This window comes from Rhea americana, unplaced genomic scaffold (assembly GCF_003343005.1).
Source record: "Rhea americana isolate MKP2758 unplaced genomic scaffold, rheAme1 scaffold_83, whole genome shotgun sequence".
Lineage (NCBI taxonomy): Eukaryota > Metazoa > Chordata > Aves > Rheiformes > Rheidae > Rhea > Rhea americana.
Window position 1 is genome coordinate 796,373 of NW_028187012.1, and position 21,189 is coordinate 817,561.

Below are 21,189 nucleotides of genomic sequence, written 5' to 3' on the forward strand. Positions count from 1 at the left end.
CTACTGTTAGCTTTTGAAAATGTATATAGGTGTATAAAATGCTTTTTTTTTTTTTTTTTTTTCTTTTTTTAGTTAGTTAGTTAGATTGAGCCAACAAACTGAAAATAGAGTCTGGTAGAAAGTAAGCATGGACTTGCAAGAAAAGCCTTTTGTTCTTTAACTATGTTATTATAATAAGGAGACTGCTGACTAGCCACCACTACTACATCTATTTCCATATAATTTGTGCAGAACTAGATAATCTGGTCTACTGAGAAAGCCACATCTAATTTCATCTCAGGAGGTAGGCTGCTGAGCTAAATGCAATAGCTTCAGCAACAGAAAGTTAAAGCTTGAGACACCTGAGGAGAAAAGGAAGGCCTCCTTAGGAAGTACAGGTTGAATTTTAAATACGTCCTTTTAAATGGGAGGTGAAATGAAATGAATCCCATCCATAACGCTTTTGGCAAAAAAAAGTGTGCTTCTCTTCAGGCATACTAACTGGAAAGCAAACAATTGTGGTGGGGGGGGATGGACATGGAAATAATACATATTTTTATAATGAAATGACAGTTCGGTGATTTAAAACTCGGTGCTAAATTAAATCTCAGAAGCAGACAGAATCAAAGACAATGTTAAAGACCTGCAGAGGGCTCAGCTTGTACTGCAATAAAATACCCTAAATTTTATTTAGCTCTTGTACTGCCTGGGAATACTGATCCTTTAGTGCCAGCTGCAGTGTAAAACTACCTTRGGCTATAATCCTACTTTGTTGACAATTTTATGTTGCAGCAGGTGCTATAGAGATGAAGTGCCTTTTTTTCCAGCTGCTGTCGCTCTTTTTAGACAGCTTTGCTATTTTTCAAAGGGCTGGATAAGATAGAATTRAAATGGCAGGCAGAGGAGAAAGGGACAGGCAGTGTTTTGTGTCAACAGAGGCAATATGGGGGGAAAAGTGGGGACCCCCTGGTAGGCTAAATGACCTTTAGTTATAGATGTCTTTGTGACTGGAAAACACTTCCAAAAAATGTTTTTGAGGGGATGTCACTTAATGGTGGGAATTTGCTCAGAGACAAGAGAGAAAGGAACAAATGTCCTAGAACTAACAGTGATACCGAGCGATTGGTACAAGTGGAGATACAAGTGATTCCCATGTCCTGAGGAAGACTGCCAGGTTTCTACGATATAGTCTTGGATTATTCCAAGAGGAAAACCTTATTAAATGATCTTGAGGAAGCGTCAGTAGGAGAAAATCTTAGTGTTTGCTCGCTTGGAGGTGTCGCTACACACACGTAGCAAGGGGGTTGCGTGGCGGGCGCCAGAGTTGCTCACCAGTGAGGAGCAGTCTAACGTAAACCGGTTTACAGAAGACACAGCCTATGTGGTGTCCCCTAAAGGGATGCTGCTGACCGAGGCTCGGGTCAAGGCTGCTCGCTGCCGGTGCCGTTGGACCAAGGCTCGAGGAATTCGCAACGAGCCYGCAGGAGCTGCCCTCGCTAGGCAACACGCAAACGCCAGCGCTGAAACCTGGCTTCGSCTACGCAGATAGAGCCGGCGCGACCCGCGGCCGCTCCCCCCTCCGTGCCGCGGTCCCGCCGGGGCGGCAACAAAGGGGGCTCCGGGGCCGGGCCGGGCGCGGCGCCGCCGCCTCACGCGCCCGCTGACAGTTGCAGGCGGCGGCGGGTTTTGAATTTAGTCTCCCGTGCGCAGGGAAGAGCGGGGCCCGGCCCGCCTCGGCGCGCCATTGGCTGCGCGCCGGTCACGTGGGCGGTGCCTCGGCGGCGCGGGCCGGCGGCGCTGGGCGGGCGCCGGCCATATTGGATCGCGGCGCGGAACCCGCCGGTGCCGCGCTGGGGGCTGCGCGGGCGGCGGCGGCGCGGGGCCGGCTCCTTCCTCCTCCCGCGGCCCCGCCACCCGGCTCGGTTTCCCGGGGCGCCGGCTCTGCGCGGCTGCCTTGATCCCCGCTCGGCGCCCGCCGGGCCAATCGGTGGCGGCGGCCGAGGCGCCTCCTAATTGGTTTCCCTCCTTTTTTCCTCGCTCCGGGCTCGCCGGCGCCGCCCGCCCGCCCGCCGCTTTTATCCSGCTGCGCCGCTTCTTTTTTTCATTTTCCGTCTTTTTTTTCCCTTCCACCTTTTCCATTATTTTAGGCACTTCTCGCTGCGGCGCTGGCCGCAGGGCTGCGGATTGAGGGAGGCGCGAGCGGCGACGGCAGCCCCCCCGCAGCCGCGCGGCGGCACCGGAGCTTTTAGCCGCTTTTAAAGCTTTTTTTCTTCCCCCCACTCCCCCCCCCCCGGCCGCCCGCCATGGCGGCCGCCACGCCGCTGGGCCCGCGGAGCCGGGGCAGCGCGGCCGCCACGCCGCTGAGCCCCACGCGCATCTCGCGGCTGCAGGAGAAGGAGGAGCTGCGGCAGCTCAACGACCGCCTGGCCGTCTACATCGACAAGGTGCGGAGCCTGGAGACGGAGAACAGCGCCCTGCAGCTCCAGGTCACCGAGCGGGAGGAGGTGCGCGGCCGCGAGGTCAGCGGCCTCAAGGCGCTCTACGAGGCCGAGCTGGCCGACGCCCGCCGGGCGCTGGACGACACGGCGCGGGAGCGGGCCAAGCTGCAGATCGAGCTGGGCAAGATCCGCGCCGAGCACGAGCAGCTGCTGGACAGGTCAGCGGGGCCGAGGGACCGCGCGTGGGTCTGGGGGTGGGGGGCGCTGGGGCTTGCCGGCTGCGCCTCCCCTTCTGCCCGCGGGGAGAGAGGCGGGCGCCCGGCGGTGCTGCGCCCCCCGCTTCCTCCCTTGCAGCCATGTGCGGCCGCCGGGCTTCGCGTTTGAATGAATGAGCGAGCGGGCGAGCCCCGCTCCGCCCCGCCCCGGCCCGCCCCGGCGGGAGGTGGTGGCCCGGCCCCCGTCCCGCTCCGCCCCGCCACCGCGGGCGTTTGCCCCCCCCCGCTTCCCGCCACCCGCGTACCGCTTCAGCGGCAGTCGTGATGGAAGCTGCCTTGAGACTTTGCCTGCATACGTCTTGAAATAATTCATAGTTGAGGGCGCACGGATTTGAGTCGGGAAGATTCCCCCCCCCCCTAGTTCCAGTGCACGCTTAATAATAAATAATGTTACARTCGAGTGGCTGGAGTTCTGCCTTGCTATTCGAGCTGTAAGGTTTAAGGTGCTTCAGGATGAAAAATGTGAAGTGTTGATGGTTTGCATAGTGGCTTTGAGGAGGTGTGGGGAAACCACGAGTGAACCAGAGTTTTGGTCAGCTTGTGATCTCGACTTTCTGCTTTTCATTTTTTTCCTCAAAGATGTAATCTTGTAATATGAAAATACTTGGATAAGTAGAGTTCATTAAAATAAGAATAAATAAATATTTTTTTTTCTGGATTCTCAAATTACTCTGCCTTATTAAAGGCAGATTCATGATCAGATAGCTTCAAAATTGCAAGCGAAGGTACAACTCCAGGATTTTCACTCTTAACAAGGAACTAATTTGTGCCACTAGCCTGTGTGCCTTGTGAAACTGATTTAGTTTTGTTTAACTTAAATCTTACTTCTCTAAGTACTGTAGTTTCCTACTGCTGAAGGAGAATCTACCTTTTTTTTTTTTTTTTTTTTTTTTCAGAAAGCCCAGTCAGAATGGCAAAGTTGGCCAAATTTCATTCTTAATATGACAAAGTTTGTCTGTGGATTGATGTTGAAGGTAAAGGACAATGAGCAATGTTGTTAGTCTCATTTGACTCCTGCATAATCTATTAATTTTGACCTTCGGTTAAATATAGCCTCAGTCCTGATTTTGATAATGAAAAAGATACTTTGTATGTAAACTAGTAACTTGATGTTTTTCCTGTGTCTGCAGACAGCTGTGATGTCTTTGGGGCTCTTAACTTTTTTAAAAAAGGCATGAACTTTTAATTAGTCTAGTTGTTCTTGTTGTTGCTGTCTTGATGACCCATGAAGCTCTTAAATCAAAGAGATCCTTGATAGTGACAGGGGAAGCAAGGTCTAGCTGCAGATGAGTTCCAAAATGTGATTTCCATCTCTTTCCTAATGATTTCAGGGGGAAGATTCAAACTTCTCAGAAACTGACTGAAGAATATGGGGGTATGTGGGCTTGGAAGGAGGAAACGATCTGTAGTAGAAGCTATAGCTGCCTCTTCCCTTTCTGTAGCTGTATTTTAAGGCTTTAATAACGTGGATGTGGAAGTTCCTCACATTCTCATTTATGATTTCCTATACTGTGATACTTAGCAAAAACCTGAGCGTAAAACTGCTTTTGTGCAGCAGCTGTGGCCTCTGACAATGACTGAAGTCCTATTACTTGGTATTTTCAGTCTGTCGATACCTGTGTCAAAGGTATCGTCTTTGTACACTACAAAGCAACAATGACTAGTTCAGGACTAAGCTCTTTAATATTACTTGAGACTGCTAGATTTTGCTTAAGTCTGCCTATGGGTTATTTGTTGTTGTTTGGTGGCAGACCTTATTCTGGTATGTAATTTTTTAAGGCATCTCTGTGTGTTTTTAAGATATAGGTATCTTGTGGATATCTGAGCTGACCTGAATTGTTTCCAAAGTCTTAAAAACAAAGCTTTCAGATTCATTTAGTGAACACTTTCTGATGGCTGTCTCTCACAACTGTTAAGTCATTAAAAACTAACAGAAAGAYTCTAAAACACTTTGCACAAGTGTTCATGGTTGTAGTGGTAGGTCTAAAGATCTTATTTTGCAGTGTGAGGTGAGAGTTTGCATCCTCATGACAGGAGTTTCTGTGCCCTTTCAGAAAGCTGAAGTGTGGTGTACACACTGTCTATTTCAAAAACTGGGCAGAGTTAACTGTAGGTAGTTGAGATTTGACAAACTGTCCCCCACAAGACATTGGGAATATTCTGGCTTGTTTACTGAACCCAAATCTCGCACTTCTCTGCAAGATATCCGTCCTGGACATTGGGGTGAGGTTCATCTCTCCTTAGTTGCATAAGGTTGCAGTTGGACAACACAGCTGAGCCAGTCTAGCAGTGTGCTGCCACTGAAGGAAACGAGGCCATGTGTGCTCGCCACCTGCCTAGCTTTGATTTTTGGCTTTTGTCTTGGTTATTCAGTAGGCTGGCTTGGAGTGTTAAGATGGCAGAAAGTTGCTCACTTTTTTCCTGCTGATCTAGTTTTTTTATCCATTTAGCAGAGAATAGAAGTACCAGAACCTGGTGTGTAGGGTGTGGCTGACAGCAGGGGAGAGAAGTGGACTGAGGAGGACTGTCTCTTTTGGCAAGGGGCAGGCACTTGACTGAGGTGTCTTAATAGCCACACCCTAAGACTCAGACTAGTTCGTTTTAGGTATTTGGATTCCCTTTAGAAGCAGTGGAAAGAAATGGTAGGATAAATTGCTCTCTGGAGATGTCCTTTGACTGTGGAAGGAACATACATGATTAGTTATTTAGTTATCTGCAGTTGGCCAAAATGAATCCTGGTTTAGCTGCCCTTCCTGTGCTGTTTGAATATTTTTGCAGGTAGTTATTCTTGTTTCTCAGGATTCATGTATGACTCTGTTCTCTGGTTAGTACAAATTTTTTCTGGAGTGCTTTATCTTTTTGTTGTATTCTAATCCATCTTTTAGTTCTTTGACTTCATTAGTGACTTAAACTCAACCTTCTTGTCACCTTCAGAATTCTATAGGGCTATTCTAGTTTTAAGGCTTAGTCACCTGTTCATTGTGTTTTCTGTTGTCTAACTGCGGTCTCATGTATGGTATGATTTGTTTTGTTTGTTTTTTTTTGAACATAAGTGTCAGAGCCTTGTTCTGTTCACATTTACAGTATCTCACAAAGAGCTGTGGCTTGTTTTTATACTTGGTGTTCCTGTGTGTAGTGAACTCCTTGCGTATTGTGCTTTTAGGAGTGCCCGTCATGCAGTGAGTGCTGCCGTAGCTGAGTAAATAGATAGGCTTCTCTTGATAGTTGAAATTTTAAAGAACAAGGAAAAAAAGTGAGGTGAAAAAAAAATCCTTCATGTTTCTATTCTGAGGAATGACTGGGGAGATGATATGCATCATTGTGAAATGAAAGGAGGTGGCTTGTTACAGGGAAGAGAAAGATAAGTCAGTAAATTTCTCATCCTGAGATCATACTGTGTGTGAGGGGAAATACAACTACCTTTGAGTTAAGTGTATAGAATTACTGGCTGGTTCTTGGGAGCTGGAGAAGAGGGAAATCCCATTTCTTTCCCTCATTTGTTAGAGTTGGGAGAACTGGTCAGTTTGACAGTATTTCCATTTTTTTTTTCTTTCATCCTGATTAGGTGAGACTTCACCGTATACTTTCCTGTCGGTATTAGAAGAATTCCTGCATTCCCTTTCTTTGAGCAGAATATCCAATTATGATTAGCATGTTGCTATGTGCAAGCAAGAACTTGAGCCGTAGTTCGCAACAACCTAAGCTAACTAAAAACATAGTCTTGGTTCTTGGTTCTATACCACCCCTTTTCTATGCTGAAACAAATATTTGCATGGCTGCGTGGTGAACAGGATTGGGGAACTGATGCAACTGGAAAACAAGCTGTGATTCTGTATGCCAGGCTGTCATATAGGCATTGTTGGCCTCAGAGAGGGTGCAGAAGAATGGCAGGGAACCCCAAGAGAAGGGACAGCTTTGTAACCGTTTATGGTGGGGTAGTCATGAGGTAGCTAGGCTACTATGGGAGATGGTCTTTTTAAATAAGAGCAACATTAAACTCAAGTTGATGATGGCAAAGTGAGGAATTGTGGCTTGTGAGTGCAGGGCTAAAAGCATTCTGGACATCTAAGCTGCAATGTTATATAGAAAAAGTGTCTGTGCAATGGATTTCCAGCTGTTTGACTTGCCCTTGAATAGTGAAGGTGAAATTAGATAGTTCCCTATTGTTCTGGAAGTAGCTGGATCCTTAGCTTGAATCTCAAAGCACATGATGAGCTCAATTCAGCATCAAACTCCTAGCTGCTGATTTTAGGTAGAATATCCTTCCTGTGACAAAACAGTGCAGCCTTAGATCAGACTTGGAAATACTGTAAGTTTCAAGTTCTTGGGGGGGGGGGGAGAGGGGGAAAGCTAAGCAGACAATACTGACAAAGTAGTGAAGGAAATGATGACATTATGAAACATATAAAGATAATGCAAGCTGCAGATGCAAGAGTAGAATTTTGAATTACTCTATCACTCCAGCATCCTACAGGCAGGATGAAGTTTCATCTTACGGGAGGGAGTGTGTCATGCTTCCTTTGTGTGCAATAGATGCTAACCAGGGAGAACTGTAGAGCCAAAAGAAAAATTCTGATCTGTAATTTGAGCAATTTAACCTATTGGCAATTTGCATTGTGCAGTTTGACACAGTTGTGTCACCCAGTAATTCCCTATTAAAATGAATGAGGACTGTTCAGTAAGTGAGACTTACTGTCGGTTACTCTGCTTATAGGTCAAGTTTCAGGATGGTTTTTATCTGATGAATGCCATTGTGCGGATATATTTAGGTGGATATCAATTTAAGATTTCTAGTTGGGCTTAGCTATCTATTCTGATTTCTATGTCATGTGAGGTAATCACTCTCTCTAGGAAGTGTCAGCTGGTTTTACGCTAGTTCATTTAGGAAACTCCTTGTTTATGTTTGTCTTTGTGACAGGCTGAGATTTCACTGTGGCAGTTGTCCAAGGCTGAAGCACATCTGCTGTCCTGTTAGGAGATAATGAGATACAAGTAACTCTGAAGAAAATTATTTAATTCATTAAAGATATTGGTAAAGAATATAACTGTCATTGACTATAACCAAATGTGTTGCAATGCAAAATCTATAATCCAATTCAGTGTGGCAATGTATTATAGCTAGTTTGATGCCTTTTTTTTAATCTTTAAGAARTGATCTGTCTAGCTTTTGTGCTTAGTATCTTAAACGAGTTTTTGTTCTCTGCCTCCATTCTGAAGTGAATTTCTGAGGTAGGATTGAGCAATAAAATAAATATTAATGTGGGCTTGATGTCAGCCTATGGCTTCAATCACTGGGCAAGTGTTTGGCGGAGTGCAGCTGGTGCACTGAGCAACTGTTCAGAAGAACCATGTTGTCTTAATGCAAGCAAAGTTGTAACAGCTGTTCCAGGGTTTCCTGTGGTGCACATGTGGCACGCTTTAATATGCTAGAGGTGCTGTTTGGGGAAGCTGATTTAATACTCTTGAAGTATATTTTACTCTGGAGGAGTGAATTCAAGATTAGTGACTGGGGAACTGCTGAACTTTAATCTGAACTCATTTGCTGTTTAGATGTGTGCCCTTGAGATAGTATCCCAGATAAGGAAGGAAGGATTAATTAAATTCTTGTACAATAATTTAATCAAGTGAAATGCAAGAATATTACTTCAGTGATCTAAGAATGTGTCTTCCATGCAGTAGAGACTTTCCTGTTGGATGCAACAATGCAAGGAACAATGCACTAGAGGGTAGGATGGTGGGGGTTAAACCTTTATTTTCAAGTTTGCGGACACATAATAATTTGGAGCAGTAGGTTTGATGAAAGCTACAGAATACATTTCAATTAGTTAAGTTAGGAGTTTGAACAGCAGTAGGTCTCAATGTAGTGAAGTTATGAAAGTGTTACTCCTGCTGAATGTTCACATCTTGATTCAGATTCATTTAGGCACCTATACACAGCTTATTCACCTGTTATGTGAAAAGCTTCAGCACCTGCTTTTTTACCTTCCATAGAATTTTGTTTAACCTAAAGTCTTTGTTAAATATGTTCTGCAAAAATTTCATGGTTACCTTTTGATGCTTAATAAAGGGACTATTTTTAGCATGGGTTTGTTACAGAAAATTCAAGGTGTGAATGTATTTTGGTTCTCTAATTGACATTTTGAAGTACTTTAAATTGTTTGTTTTCTCGGGATGTGTTTTAAGGTACACTTGGTGGGGGTATTGACATATTGTATAAATCTGTTTTCTGATGAAGGAATCCGTACAACTGCAGTTTGACTTTTGCTGTAGCTAGCAAATTCCTTGTTTTAAATAGAGATTATTTTCCCTTGTTTTTGTCTTTAAAAAGTAACCACATCTATTAGGAGTTGCAAGTTCTTATGCCAGGCCTACTCTTGATTTTTTTSCCCTCCCCCCATTCCCTCACTTATTTCCAAAAAAAAAAGTAATCTTAATTTCATATTGAAGAGGTAGGGTTTTTTAATAAACATGAGGTGCTGGAAAGAAGACTAGATAATCTGTTTGTTGAAGATGGTTAGTATTCAGCAAAATGATTGCACACTGCTCTCTCAGATAACTGATCATGAGTTACTACATCCTGAATTATCTTATGAATGGGCAAATACAGAAACACATCAGAGTTTATACAGGTGAACTGTGTGTCTTTGTACTTGTAAGCCTCTCTTCTTTTTCAAATGCCGTAAGTACGGTGAATTTTGGGCAATGGCTTGATGTGTGCAGTTCTTGTGTAAAAGTTCTGCTGAGACGGGGTGGAGAAGGTGGATTTGAATGGTCAACTCCTTGAGAAAAGTCACAGCTGAGCAGTAAATGTTCACTTCAAGCGCTTCAGTTACTCTCTTCAGTTGACTAAAATAGGTAAGATGAGAGAAGCTGGAACCACGTTATAATCTGAAATGCTATTTATTTGGAGAAAGGCAGTCTTGTCTATTTGCTTTTACAGGTGCACATGAAAACATGAATGCTTTTAAACAATGTCACTTATCATGAAGTGCTTCCTTGTAAAATATAGCTCTATTGTTTGCCTGTACCTTGTGGGGGTGGAGAGGAGGAATATTAATAATAATTTATATTTTGTTTAGCCCACGAAATGAATGACTAAAGTCCATTTTTTGATTTTGGTATTTCTCTACAGTTAGAGTGGAAAAGCAACTCCATAAGGTGCAGTACCATCTAATAAAGTAGGGATGCAAATGTCTGCATTATAATTAGTTCTGCTGCTGGCACTAGTGTCTCTGTAGCTGTGCCGTGAAGTGGTCAAAAACCACTGGTTTTTGAGGAGGGTTCAGTTAGAGTTGGTAATGCTTAGCTCTGAGATCTGGTGTACTCTGAGCGCTGGCACAAATGAGGGGTGGGTGTGGGAGAATAGGACAGGACCTCCCTTAGGGTGGCATCCTGCTCTTGTCAGCTTCAGGGGAGTATGAAACCACACCCAAGCACAGCTTGAGATCTAGCTACCCACTGAAAGGAGCAGTCTTGCTGCTTTTCTTGCACTGGGTGTGGGGTTTATTAGGCTGCAGAGAGCCAGTTCATTTTATTAAACCGATAGAAAATTATTGTCTTTTTTCCTGGGTTGCTTTTTTGCTAGTTTAGCAGGAAATTCAGTCTAGGACATCAAGTGAACCTCAGAGATGATGCAAGGGGAGGGATGATTGCAAGTACATGAAGAGGGAACCTTCCTCTTTCAGTGAGTTACTTGGTCGTTTGGCCATTTCCCTGAACTGGATCTACAAGCCAAATGGGTCAGGTAGTCTCACCAAATGGTGATTGTCCCAAGTTACCTGTAATTCTGAGAACTTTGAATTAGCTTTAAATAAGGTAATGCAGATAACCAGGCATAACCACAGTAGATTATTGTTGTGCCTGGGCTGATTTATTCTGCTTTACAGCATGTGTCTTGGGAATGGATAGCAAAATTAATCTGTCTAGAATTCTGTGTCTCAGCTGGACTGAATGCGGTATGAGAAATCAGCTTGTTTAAAGGTAAACTGGTCAAGCGTGTGAACTGCAGTCATGGGGGTTAGATATGCTCAGAGTGGCAGTGCCAAATGTCAAGTTAATTGGGAGGCAGGAGTCTATTAGGGAAAGGAGAGAGATCTTTATTATTCTTTTATTGTTTTCTATACAGAGCTCTTCCTATAATATACATGAGTGCAACTCTGTTAGTGAAAGAAGTGCTCATAGTATCAGTTAAGGTGGAGTCTGAGTATTGATTTACGTGCCATTTACATGGCATTTGTTTGAGTTAAATGATGTAGATTAAACTTTGGAAGTGCAATTTCTTCCTGAGATTGGGAGAAAATTAAAAGGGAACTGGCTGTTTTGTTGGGTCAGGTCCTAGTTCTGCATTATTTAAAAGTAAATTAGTTTCATGGATAAGAAGACCTGTATGTTTACTACAGCTTTAAAGTCAAAAGAGAAGAAACAAGTTTCTCCTTTGAAAAAGGTGAAAGCCAACCATTATTTCTGTGCTTTTATTTCCTTCTCTCGAGAGCCAAACTATTTGAAGGCGTTTTCGCTAATTCCTGAACACTGCAATGAGAAGGATTTTTTTGAAATACAGATTTGGCTTTCTGAGTGGGAAAAGAAAAAAAACTTGTTGAATCTGAAGTTCTTCCTGGTAGAAATTAGTAGATGTGAGAATGTAGTATACATTGGATGTTTGTTTTCATAATACAGAGTTTTTCTGATCTTGTTGTACTTTCCCATGTTCCTTTAGGGCTGGGATGATGCACTGAGTTACTGAGATTTCATCTGTCTTTCACTGTCTGAGATGTTCAGCTATAGTTTCTGTTTCAAGAGTGTGTTCAGATGAGTTTTAATTAGACAACTCATAACACTAATAACACTTCATTTTAATACGCCTCCTATTCTTTGACTTCAATCAAATTAAATTATAGGATCAGTTCATAGCCAATCTTCTTACAAACATAAACAAGGAAGATGCTTTGAATTGATGTAGCTGGTAATACCTCATTTAGGACTATGGGAAGCATATTTGGTTTTAATCAGACTATTTTAAGTCTGTTATATGTCTTTTCACCATTTCCCCAATTACAAGAGCTGTTTTCAGCCACTTGCCTGTTGAAAATAACTTTAGGTAAGGGATATAGAGAATGTTTCCCTCTTCAACTGTAGGATGCTTCAACTGCAAGGCCCCCAGAAAAGTAAGCTATGTATATGTGACTAGTTTTAGGATTTGGCTCGCCTGGTTGACCTCAGCAAGAAGCCRAGTGATACAGCATGTGTGAGGCAGTCTACATGATTTGAATAAGTGTTCTTCAATGCTTGGTCAAGCAAGGAAGACTTGCTGCGAGCTGTTATCCTTCCCAGTACATGAGTGGCTAGATTTTTGTTACAGACATTCCATAGCAAGACAGTTCTCCACTTTTTTTCTGCCGTGTTATACGGCCTCCTTGCATGCTGGAGTTCTTTTTCCCTCCCCTTCTGGGTGGATCTGCAAGTTAGTAGGCCTCCCGTGGGTAATGGAGGGAATTGGAAGTAGGAGCCTATGTGGCCAAAGCTGAAATAGTATGTTCTTCTTTGATCTATGAACTGAACTGTTCTGAACTGTTGGGTTGAAGAAATGCAAGTAAAATGTTGATGGCCTGCATTTTATCCTAGATATGCCTGAACAGCAGAAATGATCATCAAGTGTTTCAAAAAATGGTAGAGTATACTATAGCCTGTGGTGTGTGTATCTCATGCTCTTGCAAAATGCTGTCTTGGTGGAGGTGGGATTACTCGAGAGAGTTTGGAGATTAGCCAGTTGAGTGCTAAGTCTCTTACGTAAAGCCTGCCATCTTGTGGCTGTAATGCAAAATCATCCAGAAATTTACTTTGGACCTATGTTTTTTGGAAGCCTTTGTGCACATACCTCTCTCAAATTTGATGTTAATCACATATTGTTATATGTGATATTGGAAAAGTATCTATTAAAGTCTCCTTTTAAAATTGTGTGTTGATTTGATGTTAGTCTTATTTTGCTGAAAAGCTTTGCTATTGTTTCTTGTTAGAGCAGTATCTTGATTTCTAAAGCATTGAAATATACACCACTTTTTAACACTTTGAATCTAATTTTTAAGAATCTTTCATTCACTTCTTAGTTTCCGGAGTTCAGTGTTGTGAATTCTGGTAATTACTCACATCTGCAAAGAGAAATGTGAAAGCTGAACAGAAACCTGATAGCTGTCTTTTTATTGAGCCTGAACTTGTCCCTTCATATAAAGTGTTCCTAATTTGATTACAAACATTAAGACTTTTATGTCCCTGTCCTGGCCAGATACAGATGTGTGGATATCCCAGAGAGAAAAGAACCAGCTAAAAAATAAGAATTCTTTGTTAGGTGTGTTTAAACACAGCTGCACATGACATCTAAAGATTAACAATCATTTTGACTTCTGAGTATACTCTTCCTGAGATATTTCCTGTATTTTTTGGTAGTAACCTGTTACAGCAGTACTTGTGAGTGATTTTAAGATGAAGAGCATGGATTTGTGTGGAGCTATTTTTACTTTTTTATTTTTCTTTGTTTGCATAAGCATTTTCAGGGAACAACCCCACTGGAAACTGTTTAACCACTTGTATAAACATGAAAGCTAATTTGAGCAGTGATTTGAAAAACTTGACTGTCTACTTTCTTGAAGACAATGACACCTGTACCTCTTCATTAGTGCACTTTCACTGATGGCACAGACTATTATGTAGGACAGGATTTGGGTATCTTTGCTGTGATCTGTAAAAATTTGCTATTACGCATGATTAAAGGGTGTTGCAAAGCAATTCAGCAGGCTACAGTTTCTATTAATGGACAATTGGCTTTAAAACACAGAACATAATTTTCTTTTAAGAGTTTGATCTGTTAATTGGAAAGGGATTATTTGGAGCCCAGATGGTGAATCCACACAAGTTTTTGTGCCTATTTTGGGGTATTTCTAGACTTTCTTAACCATTTTTTGTGTTTGTTTTATTCCAGTTATGCAAAAAAGGAGTCTGATCTTCATGGAGCCCAAGTCAAACTTAGAGAGTTTGAAGCAGCCCTCAATTCTAAAGAAGCTGCACTGGCCACAGCTCTTGGTGATAAGAAAAGCCTAGAGGGAGAACTTGAGGATTTAAGAGATCAGATTGCACAGGTGAGAAGAAATGGTCCGTAGTCAAGCTTTTGCCATTAAATGTCATGTTTTATAGATATATATGGTATATCCGTAGTAAAAGAGCTACATTTCATTCTGATAAAATATATTTTTGTAGGCAAAAAAGGGAAGCAGATTGGTCATCTGGTCAATACTAGAAATGAGTTATGGTTTGCTGCCAGAACTGGAGGTGGTATTCAGTAGGTGTCTGCCTGTGTTTAATACTGTTCAGTTAGCTTATTAATGATGTGAGTGGTGAAATAGAGCACTTTAAAAATGGAGACTCCTTGAAATTTCAGGAGATGGTGCTTTAAATAGCAGAATTCAAAATTCTAAAGTGCCTCCCAAACTCTTAAGTTTGTGGTTCTCTGTGCTTTCCTTTGCTTCTGCCTATACTAGTCTATCTTACAGACTTTTAACAGAATAGGGAGAAAAAGGGGTTGTGCTAGTTTTGTTAACCCTTTGAAATGATTGATTTGTGGTCTTCAGCAGCATTAGGCAATAGGACCAATCTTGGAGATGTCTGAAACTCAGAAAAGGGAGCATTCATAACTGCTGTTAAAATGGTAGTTATCAATGTGCAGTATATAGAATTCACTTGTATAAGTAACGGTAAAAAAAAAAAGTTTTAAGTTTTATATTTCACTGTCAAGTTAAGGCTTAACATGCAGTTAGCTGCTACCTGTCAGTAACTGAGAGCCTTGTATTGTGAGAATACTGTGCTGTAATCTTTGTTGTGCTGAATGCTTTCTACTTTATTTCTTTTTTAAAGCTTGAGGTTTCTTTAGCTGCTGCCAAGAAACAGCTTGCAGATGAAACTTTACTGAAGGTGGATCTTGAAAATCGTTGTCAGAGTCTCATTGAGGACTTGGAATTCCGTAAAAATATGTATGAGGAGGTAAAGGATTCAGTGTCAAGAACTGACATGTTTAAAGAAAAGAAGAAAAGTGGGGTTCATTCGAACATAGTTTAAGTTGGAAGTCGTCTGGTCCAAACTCCTACTCAAAGCAGAGTTTACTTCCATTCTAGCTGGAAAGCTTCCATCTTTGTATGGTAGAAAGTAACATGTGAACTTAGAGTTTTCATAGTGTTGTGTGCTGTATTCCTTTGTTTTAAATTCTCTCCATGGTGCCATAGAATCATAGAATCGTAGAATGATAAGGTTGGAAGGGACCTCTGGAGATCATCTAGTCTGACCCTCAGCGTAGCCCATACGGGGATTGAACCCATAACCTTGGCATTAGCAGCACCACGCTCTAACCAGCTGAGCTAAACCTGCCCACAATGTACGTTTCTTTTCATAGTAATGAAAAAGTGAAATAAATTTTTTTTCCAGAAGTGTCTTCATGAGAAAAAGTTGAGAATGGCACTAGAACAGGTGCTATCAACCTGTAACTTTTAAAAGTTTCATAACTTTCTAGTAACAGAACTAGAAGCTGTTGAATTCTTGTATTTTAGAACGTTTTCTTGTCACCCTCTCACCACTGTAGTGCTTAATAGCACTACAGGAGGAGCTTTAGAGCAATAACAAATATACCTAAAAATACCTTTTTTTTTTTCCCTCCATGTGTGCATTTCCTCTCCAGTTTTATTTTAGCTTTGATACATATTTTTTGAATCACTTTTTCCAGTGACAGAGGGCTAGCATACAAGCAAGTGGGAGAAGAACTTTGGCTACTGAAAGTGACTGCTTGATTTTACGGTACTTTCATTTTGTGGGAACATGAAAGATACCTAAGATACCTGTAAGGAAAGGGGGATATTTCTAAGATCTAAAAATGATGAGTTATATTTTTTAAAAAGTGTAGACAACTGTGAGAAAGCAATGTGACTTTACAAGCTAGTGATGCCCTAGCTCTATTTCAGTGACTTGCTATTATAAAGTACTGTGCAGATCAGACTAGCGAAATGGCCCTGAGAAACTTTCTTTCGCTCGTGTTAATTCATTTCAGTAGAAACACTGCCAAACAGACTTTAATGTTTATCTGCAAAGCTAACTAAAAGCTGTGTTGCTTGCTGAAGAAAACTAATTGCTCTTGGCTGATAGTGTTCTAAAATTTGTTTTCTCTAATACTTATTGAAGTTCTTCATTTCCTGCTTTTTTAGGAAATCAATGAGACAAGAAGAAAACATGAAACTCGCCTAGTTGAGGTTGATTCTGGGCGTCAGATTGAGTATGAACACAAACTGGCCCAAGCACTTCATGAAATAAGGGAGCAGCATGATGCACAAGTGAAACTGTACAAAGAAGAGCTGGAACAGACTTACCATGCCAAAGTGAGAACATCTTTTCATACAGCTGTCTGACAGACTTTACTTTTGCTTATGTAAGAGAAGGATAGCCTAGTATAGTTATTTGCCTTTCAGAAGATTTCATTCTGGAGCTTGGTTTAAAATTCCCATGCTTTTGAGTATGAACTTGTATTTTCAGGGTTTGTTTGAGGAGCAGGGTTAAACCTCAGGAAACACAGCAAACAACATAGTTACTGAATTAGGGTGATGACTGTATAAAGTGAACTGATTATGGAAAGAGTAATTAGTACTGGGCTTACTGTGAACTCAAAGAGAATTAATTTGTTTATTATAAATCTATCTTACAAACACAATCTTGATGATAATAAGGTATCCAATATTTTTGTATAAACCTTGCCTCCTGAAAGCACTTTCAAAGAAGACAGCATCCTGAGTACTATGACCCTGCATGCAATATTGTTATGCAGAAGCTTTGCCACACCCGATGATTTCTGCTTTTCACTCCCCTAGAGTGAAAACACATTTGAACTGAAATCAGTTACACTTCGTAATTTCCTTCCTGTGCTATGATTCAGCATTTCTGCAAAGAGGAATCCTGATGTCTCAACTGAACCTGGTTTCTGTGGCTATACTTCTCACAGTTTCTATCTTTAGAGACAAGGTGGAGTGTTACAACAGATAAAAGTTAATCCAAACTGAATTTGTTAGCATAGTTTTCAGTGAAAAATTGTAGCCTTACTGGTGTGCAATTGCCTATTTTTGGGACTTCAATCTGACTGGGAAAAACTCGGGGAAAGAAACTGACTGAAAGTAAGGTCTAGTCACAATTATTTAGTTTAGATGTTTTGTACTTACTAATCTAAAAGAACCTTTCATAATCATGCCTTTTTCATCCCCTTTCTTCTCAGAGGTACTTCTATCTTAAATTTTTAGATTTTGTTTCATATGAAGCACTAAATTCAATAATTGATCTATAGTGCTGCCTAAGTAGATGTAGTGTTATTCAACATGAGTGTTGTAGCTAGTCAAAAAACTGAATGTCTGCTTTTTGTTTGCATTAACGGATAAAATTGAGCCTGAAGTAGTGATAGAATGAGGAAGTGTGACTCGGCACTGGTACTGTAATCTTAAGTCATTGTCAATGTGCTTACATTGGACTGAAAACTAAATTAGTTTATTTTGTGTTTTTTAGAGAGTTGATAATTTCAGTGTAGCTTCTATTCAGGCATATTCAAAACACAGTGCTATAATATTTGACAGTATAAAGTTAAATGTTGACCAGCATGAAAACTGAACTCTAGCAAGCCAACTTAAATAATGCCTACAAGGGAAACTTTAACAAGTTTTTAATCCTAGAATAAATACTCAAGAGGATTGTGATTTCAGATAGCTCAGTTCAGCATGGTAATTGAGCTACCATATTTAACCCCTGAAAAGAGATGTTTCATTGTGTTACAGCTGCAAGGAGGAACTTTGCGGCTTGCTGCTCAGCGTAGTTTTGGTAACTCATTTTTCTTTTAATTAAGACATCAGTTTCAAAGCATCTTTTATGTGATTTTACTGCAGCTTGAGAATGCTAGACTGTCCTCTGAGATGAGCACTTCTACAGCCAACTCAGTAAGAGAAGAACTGACAGAAAGTCGCATGCGAATTGAAAATCTGTCTTCCCAACTTGCGAGCCTTCAGAGAGAGGTAATGAGCTATTTGTGACTTTTCAGTCTTACTAATAGGAATTATTGTTGTTTTTTAATAGAAAAGACTTTTCTTTCCTCTAACTGGAATGCAAGCCATTAAAATGAATATATTTATCTTCTGTAAGTAGATTTAAGAAGTTCTATAAGCTTCCAAAATCCTTATTATTTCTTTTTAATAAAGTTGAACTATTTTGTGCGATGTGCTGCTATTATGAGTATCTGAAAGGCAGTACTGGTAGTAACTTCTACCAAAAAAAATCTGCTATACTTGCTTTAAAGGTAACAGAGATCAGTTACTGGGCAAAGCTTGTAATGAAACTGTTTCTGCTACCTCCTTTTGTTCCAGTGTTAATCTGAATGTATGAGGGGAGTCTGTCGTCCTGAGTCATAGCTGATTTTTTTTTACATGTGTTAGTCTTGAGTCAGCCTCAAGTACTTTTCAAATGGTAGCCTAGACTTTAGGCTTTTCCCCTTCAAATTCACTTGTTGGAAGCGGGTGCTGGTGTGATGTTTTAGTAAGGTCTTATTCATATGAAGAAATGGTTAAATGCTGTTTCAGATGAAAATTTTGAATTGCAGGAAAAATTAAAATAACGTATCCTAGAGCTACGTAAGGATCTGATCCCGCTGTGTTAGACTGTGTACAAACTAAAAAAAACCCCTTGTTTTATTTTGTGGATGAAGGAGGCAGCATTAGGCACAAGTTCACTGTTAAAGAGTCCTCAACACTTGAACAGTTTAGTTTTGTTCTATAGTAAATTGAATCCGTAATATAGGAATTCTATAGAGAAATATTCAAAGCTGGAGCCTGAATACATAGTCTCTTTGTCTCTTTGGTATCTTTCCTTCTTACTACCTTTCACCCTAGATCCARTTTGCATCTAGAAATTAAAAATAATAGATTTTTGTCAGGATTAGGGTGATATGAGACTGAGAAATATATCAAATAACTATACTGGAATGTTTATAGAGCAGGGTCTTAAGTTAGATATACTTGAAATCAGATCACAGAGGACATAGGTAATACACAAACATACGACACAGCCCGTGATAAGCCACAAATTCAATACTAGCTTATTTACTGGGAGTAGCCTCTCGCACACTGCACTGGAAAATCTGAAATGAAAATGAAATGTTGAAGTCTGATTCTGAAGTGAGCTTTTTTTTTAAATAACTTACGTAATCATTTTCACTTTATAATCAAGTGAAAATGGAAAAAAGTTTGTTTTTCTTTTCTTTTTTTTTTCCCTCTTCCCCCTTGGAAAAATGTGAATTATTGATAGTACTTAACTTCAGTCATTCCTCTTATCAGTAATGTGTTTTGAATTCCTACTGTACAGTAGAATTCTCCAAGATTTCCAAATTCTGTGTATTTCAAGTGAAGAGTGGATGCAAGGGGCATTATTTACTAATTCCCTTCAAAATTTTGGTAAATAGGAATTCATCCTTCCAATTTTCCTTTTTACATAGGCAGTTTAATCTCTGGAGGAGATCAGATAATATAATGAATGTGTATGAGGTTGCACAAGAGCTGGACTGAGACTCTTATCTGCTTAACTCTTCTGTCTTTACATTATCACTGTCTTTCTTTGTTTCAGTTGACGTGGATTTTTGACTTTTTTACGTTAGTTAGATAACTGTTCTGCCCATTTCTTGGGAGTGAGAGTAAGGTTCAGAGAACTTGTTTCTGAATCTGCAGAGGTATCAGTCATGTAATTCAGGGCTATAAAAATCAACTTCTGCCAATTTGATGCCAGTTGTCTGCCTAAGAAGTCCATTTTGCTGCTATGCTCTTTTGTAGTATGAGTGATGTCAGCCTACCAAAATACCAAGAAATTAGATTACTCTCTATTTACTAGCACTAACTTCAACAAGCTTTGTCCTCTTGGAAGAAGGCTCTCTTCTCTTTGCAGGTCTGGTTTGAGTTATCAACGCTGAACTCTGTAGTAGCTTCCAGTGGGATCTTCCTGTGACACTTAACTCCKTTTCTTAAACTCCCTCCCTGACTTGAAGATTGACCACCAGTTGTTGGTTGTCATGCTGGTTGTTGGTTGTCATGCTACCTCAGTCTTTTAAAGCTGCCTGTTTTCAGTGATGACTGAATGGGGTATCTGCTTAGCAAGATTGATGACTTAACCAGGCAAGATGATTCTGAGTGGGGTGTTGGTTCCTATGTCCATCCTTTAATTAAAGATACCACAAGAAACTGCTAAGCAGAAGAAAACATGCTCAAGGGAAGTAAATCTTAAAGGTCAGAGCATTTGGGTAGTCTTTGAAGTATTCCATTCTCTGTGTACAATAGACACATACATACATACTGGCTGATGTGATTTTGAAGTATGTGAGAAACCAGCATTTGTTGTTTCTCAAGGTTTTCAWAGTGTTTTCAAAGTTGAGGATTTTAATAGGCAGATGGGCATTCACTGAGAATAACCCCTGTTCCTGTAGAGTATCTTACAACAGAATTTGGAATCTGCAGCAGCAGATTGAAGCAAGCAACATACATCTGAAAGCTAAAGAAACTGTTTGTTGTARGATCTGAAATTTCGAGCTGAGTTTTTATTCTACATCCTGCCTAATATGTCTTAAGCACAGCCTGACTCTTAAGCTCCATTTTTATTGTCTGAGTAACTTCAGGTGTGATAATGTTTTTTTCATAACTTGGAAAAAAAGGASCGGATAGCTTGTCTGTCAAAGTATTGTATGGACAATTGCTTGAGTATGTGACTTGTGCAGGTTTCACTGAGACAAAAAGCATTATGCTTGTAGAATATGAGGTGGAGAATAGGAGTTTGAAGATGAGTAGACTTGAGTTCAGAAAGTAGGAGGAGATGCTCGACCTAATCTTACTTCTGAATTCTAGGATGCCTGAATAGCAGAATGCTTGGAGGTGCGAGTGAACTTTCTTCTTTGCACCGCTGATGTGTCTTTCAATGCTTTCTAGTCTAGAGCATGGCAAGATAGAATGCAAGAGCTTGAGGACACCTTGGCTAAGGAAAGGGAAAACTGTCACAAAATGCTATCCGACAAGGAGAGGGAAATGGCAGAGATAAGAAATCAGATGCAGCAGCAGCTGAATGACTATGAACAACTTCTGGATGTTAAACTGGCCCTGGATATGGAAATCAATGCGTACCGCAAATTGCTGGAGGGTGAAGAAGAGAGGTATGAAAGAATGTAGCAATGAATGTTGGTATTGTTGTGTGTTTCACTTGTCTAATTCTCTGTTAAAAGAGTGTTCTTCCTGGAAAACACATTCAGTAGGTGCTTTGCTACTGTATCTTGAGGCGCTGATCTTTTCCCCTCATATGACATACACCTCCAAGTCTCCATTAAAGCAACCTGTTTGAGTGTCAGACCACTAGCTCTCTGGGGGACCAAACATCTTCCTTCTTTCTTTTCCTTCCTTCCTTCCTTCTTT

General features: G+C 40.8%; 1 protein-coding gene across 1 annotated transcript in view; it reads left to right on the top strand.

The window, feature by feature from the left end:
- Positions 1-1,765: 1,765 nt before the first annotated feature.
- LMNB1 (lamin B1) overlaps positions 1,766-21,189 on the top strand; it is a 25,699-nt gene continuing 6,275 nt past the window's right edge. The window contains exons 1-6 of the mRNA XM_085323205.1: positions 1,766-2,635; positions 13,665-13,821; positions 14,594-14,719; positions 15,928-16,098; positions 17,641-17,766; positions 20,713-20,933. Of these exons, the coding sequence (XP_085179331.1) occupies positions 2,283-2,635; positions 13,665-13,821; positions 14,594-14,719; positions 15,928-16,098; positions 17,641-17,766; positions 20,713-20,933 (1,154 nt within the window). The 5' untranslated portion in view covers positions 1,766-2,282. The remainder of the gene's footprint in view (positions 2,636-13,664; positions 13,822-14,593; positions 14,720-15,927; positions 16,099-17,640; positions 17,767-20,712; positions 20,934-21,189) is intronic.